The 14,465-nt window shown below is 41.4% G+C and overlaps 1 protein-coding gene across 5 annotated transcripts in view; it reads left to right on the forward strand.

Annotated features, from left to right (window-relative positions):
- Positions 1-14,465, forward strand: part of WDR17 (WD repeat domain 17) — a 197,716-nt gene that overhangs the window by 103,254 nt on the left and 79,997 nt on the right. For 4 of the 5 annotated variants that reach the window (XM_088448511.1, XM_088448485.1, XM_088448502.1 and 1 more), the window contains 2 exons: positions 4,071-4,193; positions 7,456-7,643. In XM_088448511.1, coding sequence (XP_088304637.1) covers positions 4,071-4,193; positions 7,456-7,643 — 311 coding nt within the window. The remainder of the gene's footprint in view (positions 1-4,070; positions 4,194-7,455; positions 7,644-14,465) is intronic. The other variant, XM_088448493.1, reaches the window with a different exon arrangement.

Raw genomic sequence — 14,465 nt, forward strand, 5'->3', positions numbered from 1 at the left:
GTTAATCATTTTATTAGATGTCCTTGTGGATTCCTCTATATTGGTATGTGTGTGTGTGTATATATATATATATATATATATATTACAATACAGAGAGCATTACAGTGACCACCATATAATACAAAGAGCATTGCAGTGACCACCATATAATACAGAGAGTATTTCAGTGACTGCCATATAATATAGAAGGAAATACCGCAAATGCCACATAATACAAAGGGCATGCCATATAATACAGAGAACATCGCAGTGACCACTGTATAATACAGCATGTAATACAGAGTGCATTACAGTGACCGCCATATAAAGCAGAGCTGAGGCAGGAGGCCAACACAGCTATAGTCTGTGGCCTGCGACACCATTGAAGGGTGATGATTATTGATCATCATCACCCTTCATTGATCCAGCCACAGCAGCACCCTGTCTCTATGGGCTCTATTTACTACAATCTGCATTTGTAATGCAGATTGAAGTGTGATATTACCGACTGAATTCGCATTGCGAATTCAGGCAATAGCACAGGGATTTATTAAAAATCCCTTGCAGGGACAAAGCTTGCGATAAAGCTCTGTCCATGTGAATCCCCTCCGCACACTTATCACGGTATTTTCGCAAAACATACAGTGACAAGTGCCGACGCATGCGCCGACCAACTGTTTCTAAGCCCCGCCCCCAGCGCTAAGCCCCACCCCCCATGATTGTTACCCCGTGACCCCCCCACGACCTCCCCTCCCTTGGTTACATTTACCTGCAGTCATCGGTGCTCCGGTGATGTCCTCCGTCTCTCTGGTCAGCTGACATCCCATACTGCACTGGGACTCAGTCAGGTGATGACCGGGCCCCAGTGCAGGCTGGGAGACCAGCTTCCCGGAGGGAGGACATCACCCAGAGCCCCGATCAATGGTCCCTGGACTTTTTTACAATTTTTTTTTCTTTTTTTTTTTAGCAGAGATCAGCGTGTGATCTGTTTAGACCACACAGCTGATCACTGGGGCCTGCTACGGGTTCTCCGTTAGAGCGGAGCAGGAGTCCGGTAACCTGGGGAGACCCTGGATAACGCCACCTCTAGGTGGCGTTATTATCACAGGGCTTTCCCCGGTATTTTTTCACATTTTATTTTTAATAACTTTGGCCAGATCACATTTCCCATTACAATTATGGGAAATGCGATCTGCTTACTAAAAATAAGCGATACTTAGGGCTTGGAGTAGAATTTTACGAATTCTACTCCAATTGCCCTGTAGTAACTTTAGGTGATGCTAAAATAATGTGAAAAGGGTGTGAAAACACCCTTTTTCACTTTATTTTAGTAAAAATAACGTTAATAAATAGAGCCCCATACTTCAGAATGAGGGTGGCACTCCAGGACTTGCACAAGTATATTAGTAATTACAGTGTATATATATATATATATATATATATATGTATGTAAAGATATCTTCCAATGCTGTTGCATAGAAAGAAGACCAATGCAGTGAGTGGTATCTGGCCCGACAGCCGTTTCGGTGTATCTACACCTTCATCATGAGCACCAGGTGTAGATACACCGAAATGGCCACCAGTGGTATCGGGCGAGATACCACTCACTGCATTTTCTGTCACCAGGCTCTAGATGAGTATATCGCTGTATTTATTTTGGTCTACACTATCTTCAATACATAGTGTCTATTTTTGACCATTCCAGTGATTAATATGCTGTCTGATATAGGAATGACATGTGATTTGTGGACTAATACATGCTGTATTTTTCATACAATATAACGTGACCATTGGGTCTTTTTTGCATTAAGAAGTGTGCTGGTCTTTTTTCTATGCAACAGCATTGGAAGATATCTTTATATATTTTTTATTATGGGATTACAGCACCTGAACAGTTATTTTTTCAAAATGTGTGCTGCTCTGCACTGTATATATATATATATATATATATATATATATATATATATATATACAGTATATATATATACATATATATATATATTATATATATATATATATACACGCACACACATATACATACATACATATGTAGCATACATACAGTATATATATGTATATATGTATATATATATATATATACATACTGTACATAGATACTAGACATTACATTGACCTGTGGGAAGGTACTTTGGTTATGCATGCAGATTTTTCCTCAAGGCTGGCGACAGCTGCCTCCTCTCCTGTACAAGACAGCTCAGCCTCTGTGCTCCAACTGCAGGGCTGACTTTTATTATACTTTCTGTGCCCAGCTGTCAACTCACTTGCCTAGGGAGGCAGGTGGAGGGTGAATGGATGGGCTACAGATAACCTGGGGATCAGAGCTTCTGGGGACCATGGGTGGCTGATGGGAGCATTAGCACAGCACGGGGCGGAGCTTTGGGAGGCAAGGGGGCTTTACTGTACTGTACTTTACTAGGGCATTCATGTTCTTTTGTTTCTTGCCATGCCATCCATTACTAGCTTCTCATCCAAGCATATATGCTCCGTTTCCTGCAGCCTCTCAGCAGATACAGACTAGTATCATCAAATCATATCATTAATAATACATTATTCAATTTGACTAGGCTGTTACTCTGCTTTACATCCTGAGGAATCAATCTCATTGGGATATTGGATGCTTGTTTTGTAATAGTTTTTTTACATGTCTCCAATTTACTTTTTTATAGTTCAATTATTTACACTAATCAATCAATCAATCTCATTTGGATTCTTGTTTTTTAATCATTTGTTGCATTTATCAAATTATTTTTAATTTAAAGTTATATTATGTATCAATAATTGAATTAATCAACCTTAATCAGTTGAGATTTTGGATGCTTGTTTTGTAACAATGCTTTCCATTTCTTTGATTTATTTTATAGTTAAATTATTTACACTTATCAATTAATCAATAAATTATTCAATCAGTCATTTACCTGGCTTCCACTTAATAGTACTCCACCTCCATTTACCTGTTCTGGCCTCTGATCTACAGTAGTTATTAATGAATGAAAACATTCTATAGCATCGTATAGTTTATATTAAACTGCCATCCTCCCTGCCACTGCAGTACCACTATGTCTCCTAGATGTGTTAATTACCTTTTTCAACTGTCATGTGTTTGTGCCAATGCTCTGTCGCTTAATTTAGCCAGTCAGCTCACTGCAGCCTTTGGCCAATATGTGTGAAAACTAAAAACAATATTGTTAGCTGTGAGGTGATCAAAATTGACTGGAAAAGACAGGAAATTAATGTTATTGAGGCTAATGATACAGGCCCAAATTACACAATGCTAGCTGTTTTTATCCATTTTAATGAAATTCCGATCCAAAACCAAAACACGTGAGGATGGTTTTGCAAAACCAAGACCAAAACACAGGGGTCCGCGCACATAAAGATAGGTTGCAGTAACCTGGGCACAATTGCCCTATGTTGTTGCATTCAGCAGCTCATACCCTCTTAGATGCCGCCGCCGCGATAAACACTCACATGGCTTCTCATGGCCGGGTCCCGATGCCTGCACAATCCGTCTGACAGGCGCCGGGACCAGTGCATGTGCAGTAGCGGTGGGGCTCCACGCATACGCATATCACCAGCTTCCAAAGGGCTGCATCGTCTGCAGCCCCAAGGAGTCGGGTAGGGCTGGTGAAAAGGCAGAGAAGCAGCTTCTTACTGGAAGCCATTCTATGCTAATAGCAGCCCAGAATGGCAGTCCCAGGGGGAGGAGACACATCATCCTGAGACTGCCTGTTGTATGTGTGACTGGCAGGTAGTGCTTCCAATGGGAAGCCACTGCCAGTCACAGTGTAGGCAGTGCAGTCACGGACTGCACTGACTACACTGAGGTGGTGGATTTTACTAGGGGAGCTGCAACCCTGCAGCCCCTAGGCAAAATTTGCCACTGGTAGCATTGGTTAGCTAATGAATTATCCAGCTAAGAGGGTAGGTGTCACCTATTGTAGGACACATAGTGCTTCCACTGGACCTGGTTACCATGCTTGTACCTTTCTCAATATGAATGCATGAAATTATTAATTGCATAAATGTCTGTAATGTACTGTAAAAGAGGTTTAATTTTTCTAATTGCTCAGATTCCCAGGTTGGTGTATTACGAGTATGGAATGTCTCTAAGACGACCCCTATAGATAATTTTAAGCTGAAGAAGACTGGCTTCCACGCATTACATGTCCTCAACTCTCCTCCTAAGAAAAAAAGTGAGTACAATAAGGGCTCCACCAAAAACAGGACACTTAAGGGTGAATGTCTTAATGTGCTCTTCTTCCAAATTGCAATTTAATATTTTTGGGGCATTAAAACTGTGCAGTTACATACCTCCCACATCTATTCACTAGTGTAGGGAGATCCTGTGGGATGCCCAGCATCTCAGAGAGCGCTAAGAATGCCTCCATAGTGGTGCCAGCAGGGGTGCCGAGAGGCTTTGCCCCATTTCCTTGCGGAAGATATTGGTACTGAGTGAAGGTGCCCATATCCACTCCACAATGTTTCCTCTCAACGATGATTTATAGATGGCAGTTAAACATCATTATTTGCTTTACCAAACTTCCTCACGGCAGCACAAAAATACTGCAAAGCCAGATGCAATATGGGCTACCTACTCCTGTAGTAGATACTGTAGGTAATGGAGAGAGTGTCTGATAAAGCAATATATACCTCAGGAACACACCCAATGAGGTTCACACTCCCTTGTTTGGTGTTATGCTAATTGGTCCATTGTCACCAACAGTCACAAGTAGTTTTCAGTACTCCTTGCTGAAACTATTTCTCTCAAAACTGGGATTGCCTGCCAGTCCTGGAAAGCCAACAGTGCTGATCATTTACACTGCTGTGGGAGTGGGACAGAACATCTCACAGCTCTGCACAAACTTTTGTCAGCAGAAGGTGTTGGTGCTCCAGCTGCCTAACCTACTTCTCTGCAGGTTCCACCTCCATATTAAATAAAAATAAAAATTGATGCCAAACATGAACTTTCCTGTAACTTGTTTGAGATCACAGTTGTAAAAATGTAATAATAAAGCTATATTGATTCTATGATGCAGGAAAATAAAATGTAGAATAATAGGACATGCAGTTAAAGAACTGTTGGGGTGTTAGAAAGTTGTTCTATTCTAAAACACAGGCCACATTATCATTACAACTTTATGTTTTTTAAGTACTGTACATTGCCTTTTGCATGTACAGTAGTCCTTATGGTGTAGCCTATTTTAGTATTTGGTTATTATACACCTTTCTGGCTTCCCAAACTGTCAGGCAGGAGGTGGCCATACTGAGCTATGTATATAGAATGCAAATAAGTAAATGCAATAGTCACAAAAAATAGTGACAAAAATAACGTGCATGGGGCCTGATTCAGCAGAGGACGCGTATGCGATCGCAGCTGCAATTTCGCATGGAACGTAGCTGCGAGAATATACTAATAGCTGAAAAGCTTACCCGGGCATTGGGATGCCCACTGCTGCCTTCTCGTCTGCTTCCAACGTTGAGTACCTGCGTAAATATCGGTAACATCGATGCAGATCAGGCAGTCATGTGGCCATTGTGGCAGGTCTGACCTGTCTCAAATACTGCAGCTCTCCTCACACACAGAGAGGTATCGTGCTGCGGAAGCGATCACAATGGCTAATTTATGCCTGATCACGGTACAGCGTTTAAACAGTCAGAAATGCCTGCGTTCACCTAACCACCCCCCTGTAACCTCCCCCAAAGGCTGACCACATGACATTCACTTTGTGAATGATTCCGATGTGTGTACGTAACTGCAAAATGATTGCGACGCGTGCGCAATGGCAAACAGTTGCCCGATCTGCGTTAATCGCAGATTTGCATCCGCTGCTGAATCAGGCCCACAGTTAGGCTATAGGTCTGGTCCAACATACTCTGACACTGGGATGTGGCAAATGCTGGTTGTCTCTAAACAGCAATAGGCACTGGTGGATTTGATGATGAGACAATAACCTCTGAATCACAAGTTCAAATTATAGATGTGCAGATAAAGAACCATCAACTACTTAGAGTGAGAGAGTCCTTTAGTCTCTACAATACTCAGGAAGAATATGGGGAAGAGAATATAAAATGTAGACATTTCCTGTTCTCATGTGTCTTCCCTAGCTGATACTTGGCTCTAGGACTAGTGTAGGTCCTTATGTGTCCCAATGCCTGTATGCAGGAGGTATACATCAGAGGTAGGTGAGGAACATGTAAAGGAGCAACATATAACTATAAGATTAAAATCATCTATCTTCTTTAAACATATACATTTTTTCCAATTATTAAGTCCTCAGAGTATACTAGAAGCTGATTCTGAGACAGACGTCTTTTGCTGCAGTTGTGCTTTTATGCTAATGCCACTACAAATCCCTTCCCTGGTGCACATCCGACCGTCCACGTGTGCAAGGACTAAGATGCCCACTGTTACTGTCCATAGACGTTTCCCTATGGCAGGTGCAGCTTCTCCGTCTAAGTATGGCCTCCTTGTGAGCAATTTTGTGTCTTCATACACAATCTCTTTCAGCGAAACAGACGCAACATCTCTGTGCATCTTTTTAGGCACCTCCCTGTTACCTCTTAGTCACCGCCCAGGAACGTCCCTTACATTTCTACTACAGTTCCTCTAAATGTGATCTGCGATTCTGTACAAACAAAATCAGGACACAAGCGCGGTGCGACTCCGACTCACTCACAGAAGAATAATCATTGGCCGTTCGGATGAATATCTGCATAGTGTGCAACTCTGAATCAGGGCCTTATGTATGTTATTGCTTCATAACTCAATACTATGTTTTGTTAATTTTTTTATTTAGTGTAATAGCCAACAGCTATCAACTACAGATGTGTCCACATACATCTCTCCTCCTAGCGCTACAAGTCGCGTTACACATAACACATGAACGCCGTGTGACTCGGTAGCACCGAGCATCTACAGATGCATATTATTCGCACTATTTTCTGTGTGCATCTGCAGGTGTATCTGCATGCGAAATGCTACGTTACGTTGTCAGTGGCTGTGATACTGTAAGGTAGCGTTTCACATGCAGATGCACCCGCAGTCACACACATAAAACAGGCATGCCGCATATCATTTTAAATCAGCAGAAGCTGCTTGTGCATCCTACAGTATCCACATTGCTGTGCGAATAAAACGAATCTGAATATAAAAAGTTGCATGAAAAGACGCTCGCTGCTACCAAGTCCGCTCTCGCGTTCTACAGTATTCGCATCGCTATGCGAATAAGATGCATCTAAAGATAAAAAGTCGCTACCAAGTCACGCAACGGAATGGTGCAACTAGAAGGGCTGTATAATGTGCAGGAAGGCTAGATGTATGAGGGCACATCTGTATTTACAAAGCTAAAATTCTGTACAGAAATTGAGAAATAAAGTTGATTATGATACAGATGAAAGCAGTAGAGTTACACCTTGACCAAAATAAGTACCATATTGTTTTTTTCCCCTAATGAGCATTTTTAGCACAATCCCCTACAAAGAACCACTATATATCATCTACCAGCGAGGCGGTACCTCCTCCAACGCTCACACAGAACCAAGCCTTCTCACTGCCTCCTGGTCATGCCGTCTGCTGCTTCATGGATGGGGGAGTGGGCCTGTATGATATGGGTGCCAAGAAGTGGGATTTCTTAAGAGACTTGGTATGTATCTTTTATTTAGTAATTGATAATTTGTTTACATTATCTGTCAAATTCTATGAATTAATGAATAAATATAAATATAAATTAACTATATGATTTAACTTTGTTGTTGTTAATAAGAAGGTTAGGGGCTACATATATGCCTAAGTGTCTGGCCACTAGACGGACATACACTTAGAGGGCGATTCAATTGTTAGCATCGGCAGCTGTCAGTGGGCATCCAATGAAGCAATTCAATTGACTTTAGATGGGCTTATCCATTTTACACAGCTTATCCTGCTGTAATTAGGCGCGACGAGCGTGATAATTAATGGGCACCCAAAAACAATTGAATAGTGCCCATTAATTATTGCACCTTAATTGAATTGAATCGCCCCCTTAGTATTGTTTTTTACTTTCAGGGTTTTGCTGACTTTTATTAGTGCTTTGGTATAATAAACATATGCAACAGTAACAGTGAACTTCACAGAATTTAGGGCCTGATTCAGACCCACTCGCAAGCGCTTGAGTGGTTCGAGGGTGTGCTCTGTGCAAGCCCCGAAGTGAGAGAGAAATTCTCTCTGTTGATCAACAGGTCGCCCCGTTTTGTAGGGGTGGCTTCACAAACAGAGGCGTTCCCATGCAAACGCCTGCCGTTTGTGGGCGGCCCCAATGACATCACCAGTGATGTCAGTGGGAGAGCTTCTGGCTCTATTAGAGCCAGAAGCTCTCTGGGGCTTGCGGCCACGAGACCCTACCACAAGGGTCCCGTCGCAAGCCCCGATGGTCCCGATAAGAAGCCCATAGGGTTCTATGGGGTAACGCCTGAAAATGGCGTTACCCATCGGGACTTTGTACATATGGGGAATGTGATTAAACCCAAAAGAAATTCCGGCGGTTTTACCGCATTTTTCCCTTCAGTACATGCCACCCATAAAGAGGGAGAGGGGAGAGAGAGGGAGATAGAGGAAGGGAGATAGATATGAGATTGATAGATAGATAGATAGATAGATAGATAGATAGATAGATAGATAGATAGATAGATAGAGACAGGAAGGAAGATAGAGAAAAAAGTAATGACAGTTAGAGAGAGAGAGAGAGGGAGGAGGAGGAGACAATCTGTAAGATGCTAGTGTATTAGTGATTATTACTGTAGGTAAACTGCTACATGAGATAACAACATATTTCTTAATTTTCGTTAACACATTTCATGGTGCCTCCCAAATTCACAACCCATTGTACTGTGCTCACTATGATGCTCCCAATACAGTTTGTAGATCACTTTGAAGCTTTTTGTATTGTGCATCAATCATTGAGTTGTTACAGTATCTGTATTGTATGGTGGTCACTGGGATGCTCATTAGTATTGAATATCTGTCACTAGGATGTTAGGCAGAGGCATTGTCATTTATTATTTTCTTTTACACTGCAAGGAAAAATATGAAACCAGTGGGTGATTAACAGTGGATTAGACCCCAGTAAGAATTATCTACTTAATGATCACCAGGCTTCATTCATAACCGCCGAGACTTTCCCTGCTGCTGGATTAAGTAGTAAAAATCACTTAACTAATGCATGTACTCATCCCCCTAGTGTACTGACTCTGGGCCTGATTCAGAGATGGACGGAATTGCTGAGCCGCATACAAGCAACTGTGCAATTCCATACATCTAAAATGCTAATGCAGTAGGAAGTGTCCGTAGGAATCAGACACCTACTTGCTGCATCTGTGATCCCAGCGCTGCAACAGAGGTCAAAGCCCGGAATCACCATCGCAACCATCACGACGGTTTCTGAGAACAGTGGCCAGGCTCATCCCCACTCCGCCCCCCAAATGCTGCAGCATGTCAATCATGTTGCAGCTTTGGGGATTATGCGAGTGAGATCGCAGGACCTGTTCTACACAGGTGCATAATAGATTCTGTGCATACGCAGACCCTAAACCATCGGTGATGTACGCTAACCCTCAGGTTAGTGTACATCTCTGAATCAGGCCCTCTGCTTACTTATTGGCTGTAATATAGAAAAATGAGTCCGCACGAGTAATACAAGAATAAATTGAGAGTATGACATATGAGGATTAGAACAAATAAATAAATACCAACATGATGGTCTATCACATGTAATAAATTCTGGATGACACTAGGTTGGTGGTGCACCCACAAAAATTTGTGAAATACACATGTAGGAAAGTTATTGTGAAGAACAAAAACTAAAGAGAAAGACAAATATGTCTTTGTAGGCGCACTCTTAAGACAGTATGTAGAGATAATAAGTAGAAAGTTATTAAAACTTAGCATTTAATAAATAAGCTTACTAAAAAGAATTCTCTTCAATATGGTGATAAATACAAAATTTCACACTTAGATATTTTAGATAAATATCGACATATTGATACTTTGATCAAAATGAGGAAAAATCAAGGTGATACATAATGGTTGTATATCATGCATGAAGAGTCAAAGGTTAACTGAAATTTTTTTTAATCATCAGATTAGACCCCTTTCTATATCTGACACACACTAGTCAGTGTGGAAAGAGGGAAAAATAATATACAGTGTATAGAAAAAATTATATTATTAATAACCAGTGGATATATGCAAGATAAAGAAAATGGTGAACATTTTATTGATACCGTTTGAACAGTATCAATATTAGAGAGATTTGATTGCACAGACCAGATTGCCCATACCTCCCATTTCAATATAAAATAACTTTGTCACACAGAAACAGTTTGCGGTTCCAACACACACAAAGGTACTATATTGTAAAAAGGGTATAATCAGCCTTAATCTATACAATGCAGCTATATACAGGATAAAGACAAAGATACAATTACCAATATTTTGCCATGCGGTCTGGATCCTAGACTAACAGCTGTCCATCAGGATTGCTGTGTGTTTCTTTAGGGTCAGGCAGTGAAAAAGGAAGAAAAGAAAGGGGTTGGGATCCAGACTGCATAGGAATTTATAGTTGTACAATTTCCTTTGAACATAAGCTGAATACTCAGAGGGGTTCCCTATTGGCCCTTTATTACTGAGTCACAATGGTTGTTGCTATTCATTGGTTAGCAGATGGTTGACGTCACTGGAGGTTGAACTGTGTTAGAAAATCCCTTTGTACTAACATTTGGCATGCAAATCTACAGGGGAGGTGTACAGTGATTTATACAGTATAGAGTATAATTCTTGGCAGGTCTTCATAACTCGATAGTGATCCCTTCCATATTCATTCTGTTGGTTTCATATTCCTGTTGAGACAGAGGGAAATCGGTAGATACTACTCATGACCCATTTATCTTATTCCTAATCCCAGATATATAACTGCTATTTAACATGTAACATTCACTGTATACCTTTAAAACACATAGCATTGTGCGTATCTCAGTCAGTTTAGGGTTAAATGGGATATAAGTTTATTGTAAGGAAAGGCTGCTGTCCGTAGGGGTAAGGTTTCCGACAATAATACTGACAAGCTGGCTATGCGATTGAAACGCAAAACAGTATTTAAACAGTATTGCTGTACTAACTTTGTTATGTGTTTATGTAATGTAAAATGGCGCTTAACCATTGTGAGCACAGAAGCATGGCTCGCCATTCACAATATGGCGAGTTGCAGGGGCATGGGATGCGTGTGCATGTATAGTGAGCATGTGCAATTGCGCGTGCGCGAATGCGGCGGGAGCGTGTGTTCGCATAAAATGGCCGTGGACTATCAAATCGTCCAATGGATGTCGTGTTGCGATTCATGCGCAATTAAGCGATCGCAACCAATTTATACGGTTTCGACAGTCCACCCTTTGATAGCAATTATACGCTATCACCATACGCAAGCAACAATTAATAATTGGTTATCTGATTAGCCATACTATAAGACATTAGTTAATGTTATTGTTATGGGATGGCATGAGTTGTTAATTTACCCATTAATGAAGCGCTCTTGGGGGAAGGGACATAAAACTAGCCTTATGTGCACACCACAGGCCAGACTGAAGAGGTCGTGACCATATGTTAGATGTGGGAATGCACCTAACCCATAAGGATAATTTTGAATTGTGTAGAGACTTCGTTTTTAGATGTTTTGAAATAGCATTAATAACACTTTTATGCACTGCTAAACAAATCCAAATCACATCATTACAAGGTACGTGTTCTTATGGGACTTCTACTATCATTCAGATCTTATTTCATGTGGACACTGTATTATAAAGTATTGTTCAATGTTCTTAACGATATGACTCCGTGTGGTCATTTGAATCGTTGAATAATGCGCCCCTGGGGACATAAAGTAGCCCCTCTTAAGCATACCACGTGGACTCTAAGTCGAGGACCAATGGGGAGCACCACTCCATAGAGAGGACAACCTTGGAAGAAAGGGGAGATGAAGACTACATTTAAACTAGGGTGTTCTAAAGAAACATTGACAATACTTTATTGTACATGGCAATATGCAAGCAAACATTAGATCGTACTCTCTAATTCAGGGTTATAATGTAGGGTATTAGTTACATTAGTATTCACAGCATCATGGGTAACTACCATCATTATTTCATTTTCCTGGTTTCCATTGGAACAACCTTTTGCACACTTTATAGCCGCTGGAACACATCTGATACATATGCCAATTATTAGGATGACCACCAACACTAGGATCAGGAGTTTCCCTATACTCGCAATCAGTCCTTGGACCCACTCTCCTAGACCAGAGAACCATTTCATAGGGTTCAACCAGGAGAACCACTCTTCGACCTGTTCCTCCACTTCAGCGATTGAAGCATTATGGTTCTTCCGAAATTCCCATTTCAACTGCAGAATTTCATCCATTTTCCGGTCTATCACCTCCTTGAGGTCACTAGTGCTATTGGTGATATAAGTACAACATTTAACACCAAACTGGGTGGCTAGGGTTACGCAATACCCTCCAGTGACAGCAGTTAATTAATTCAGCACTAAACGATGTTGGACCAGCTCTTTCTTGTACGCTTGCAACTCCTTACCAGTGTACCTAAAGGTGTCATCATATAGCTCGGTGATATTATCTATTAATTTTGCGAGATCTTGAATATACCTAAAATTTAGAGATCCCCGAGCAATCCTGGTGGGATCAAGTGCAACTAAAATCTGGAAGCCAGTCGTCTCACTTATCATTTGAGTGGCTTTATGCACATCACCAGGAATCATGTTTCTCTTATTTCTGTGTTCATAATGCGTATGAAGGTATGGAGAAGGTATGTTCCTATGGACATCAATCATTTCATTATGTGCAAGAGTCATGACTTCAGGGAGTATCTTTCCCAAATAGCATAGTCCACTGGAACTTGGAGAGAGCCATTTATACGCTTTTCTACCACAAATATAATATACATCATCTGGGAGGATGAATGGGATGGAATGTTTCATGATACCGGTACACATCTTTTCTATGAATGATCCCATCCCTATCTCCTCCATTTGGCTAATACAAGTATCAGGTTGTATGATCTTCGCACAGTACCCGGGTGGTACTCTTCTAACCATCACTTTAACATTACTCCGCGTATACCTGTACCTATAGAATTTCCCACTTGTAACAATGTTGTATAAAAGTGCTGAGTCTATAGATACATTATCGGCTTTCAGTGAGAAGGTCATTGTCTGATTAATTCCTGTGACTTCCCAATTCCCAGGTTTGTTGGGATTGGTGAAGTTGAAACATAACAGGGATTTATCTACTTGATATTGGTGGAGCTTCAAATTAGGGGAATCGGATATGTTAAATTTTCTGTCCACCGGTTTGCCTCCCTGTAAGTCAATGACTTCAGAGACCTTTAAGGGGAATGGGACTAACCCTACATTATGCTGTCCTTGAGGAACCTGGGAGCATACCCAACATTTGGTTTGGTTCAAAACCTTACCTACTAGGGAATGGTAGTCCTCTAACGGATGCTCACCCAAGTATAAATTACTCTGGGTCTGACATCGTAGGATGCATTTATCATTGACTACAGGCCCACAATTTGCGCATATACAATACTCTTCAGACAATAAACCTTCACACTGCCTCCAAGATTCCAAGAGAGCAGATCTTTTAACCATTACAGTGCTAATATTGGTCAGGTACTGGCCTTGTTTTTGCAGCTCTTTCTCTCCCAGCTCCTCTCCACCGACACCACTACCGATCTCTCTCTCCATCCTCCGACCACCAGCATAGAACCAGGACATCCCGAAACACAACAGTATGATATGAACTCTGGGAGGATACACAAAAGCAGTTACAACCTGAAACCCCATCACCATACCAGGTCTTACCAGCCTTGTTCAAGTGCTACTGATACAATTAGTAGCTTTCACGGAACAGGCTTGCAATCGACGGGTCCAGGTTCTCTGTCTCTCCCCTAGTCTGGTTCTCCTCAGGATTTTGACCTTCCGACAATGGCTGGAATGGACCCAGGTGTCTCTCTCAGCTACTTTCACGGATGTTGTACTTGTCAGTAGCACTTGGTATGGTCCTTCCCAACGGTCAGTCAAACAACCTGAACGTAAAAAGTTTCGGATCATAACATACTCTCCAGGTTCAACATCATGACAGTTCATTTCAGGCATATCAGGTGATAACAGTTTTAGTTTCTGCTGCTGCTGTTGGAGCTGCTTACTCATTCCTATAAGGTACCTCACAGTAACCTCATTGTTACTTTTCAAATCTTCCTGAGGACTTATAATTAAATGAGGTTGCCTCCCGAACAGTATTTTGAATGGGGAAAGATTAAGAGGGGATCTAGGGGTGGTCCTGATACTATGGAGCACAAGAGGCAGAGCTTCTGGCCATCCCAAACCAGTTTCAGCCATGATTTTACTCAGCTTGTTT

Source organism: Taudactylus pleione, unplaced genomic scaffold, assembly GCF_031769625.1.
Source record: "Taudactylus pleione unplaced genomic scaffold, aTauple2 ptg000021l, whole genome shotgun sequence".
Classification (NCBI taxonomy): Eukaryota; Metazoa; Chordata; class Amphibia; order Anura; family Myobatrachidae; genus Taudactylus; species Taudactylus pleione.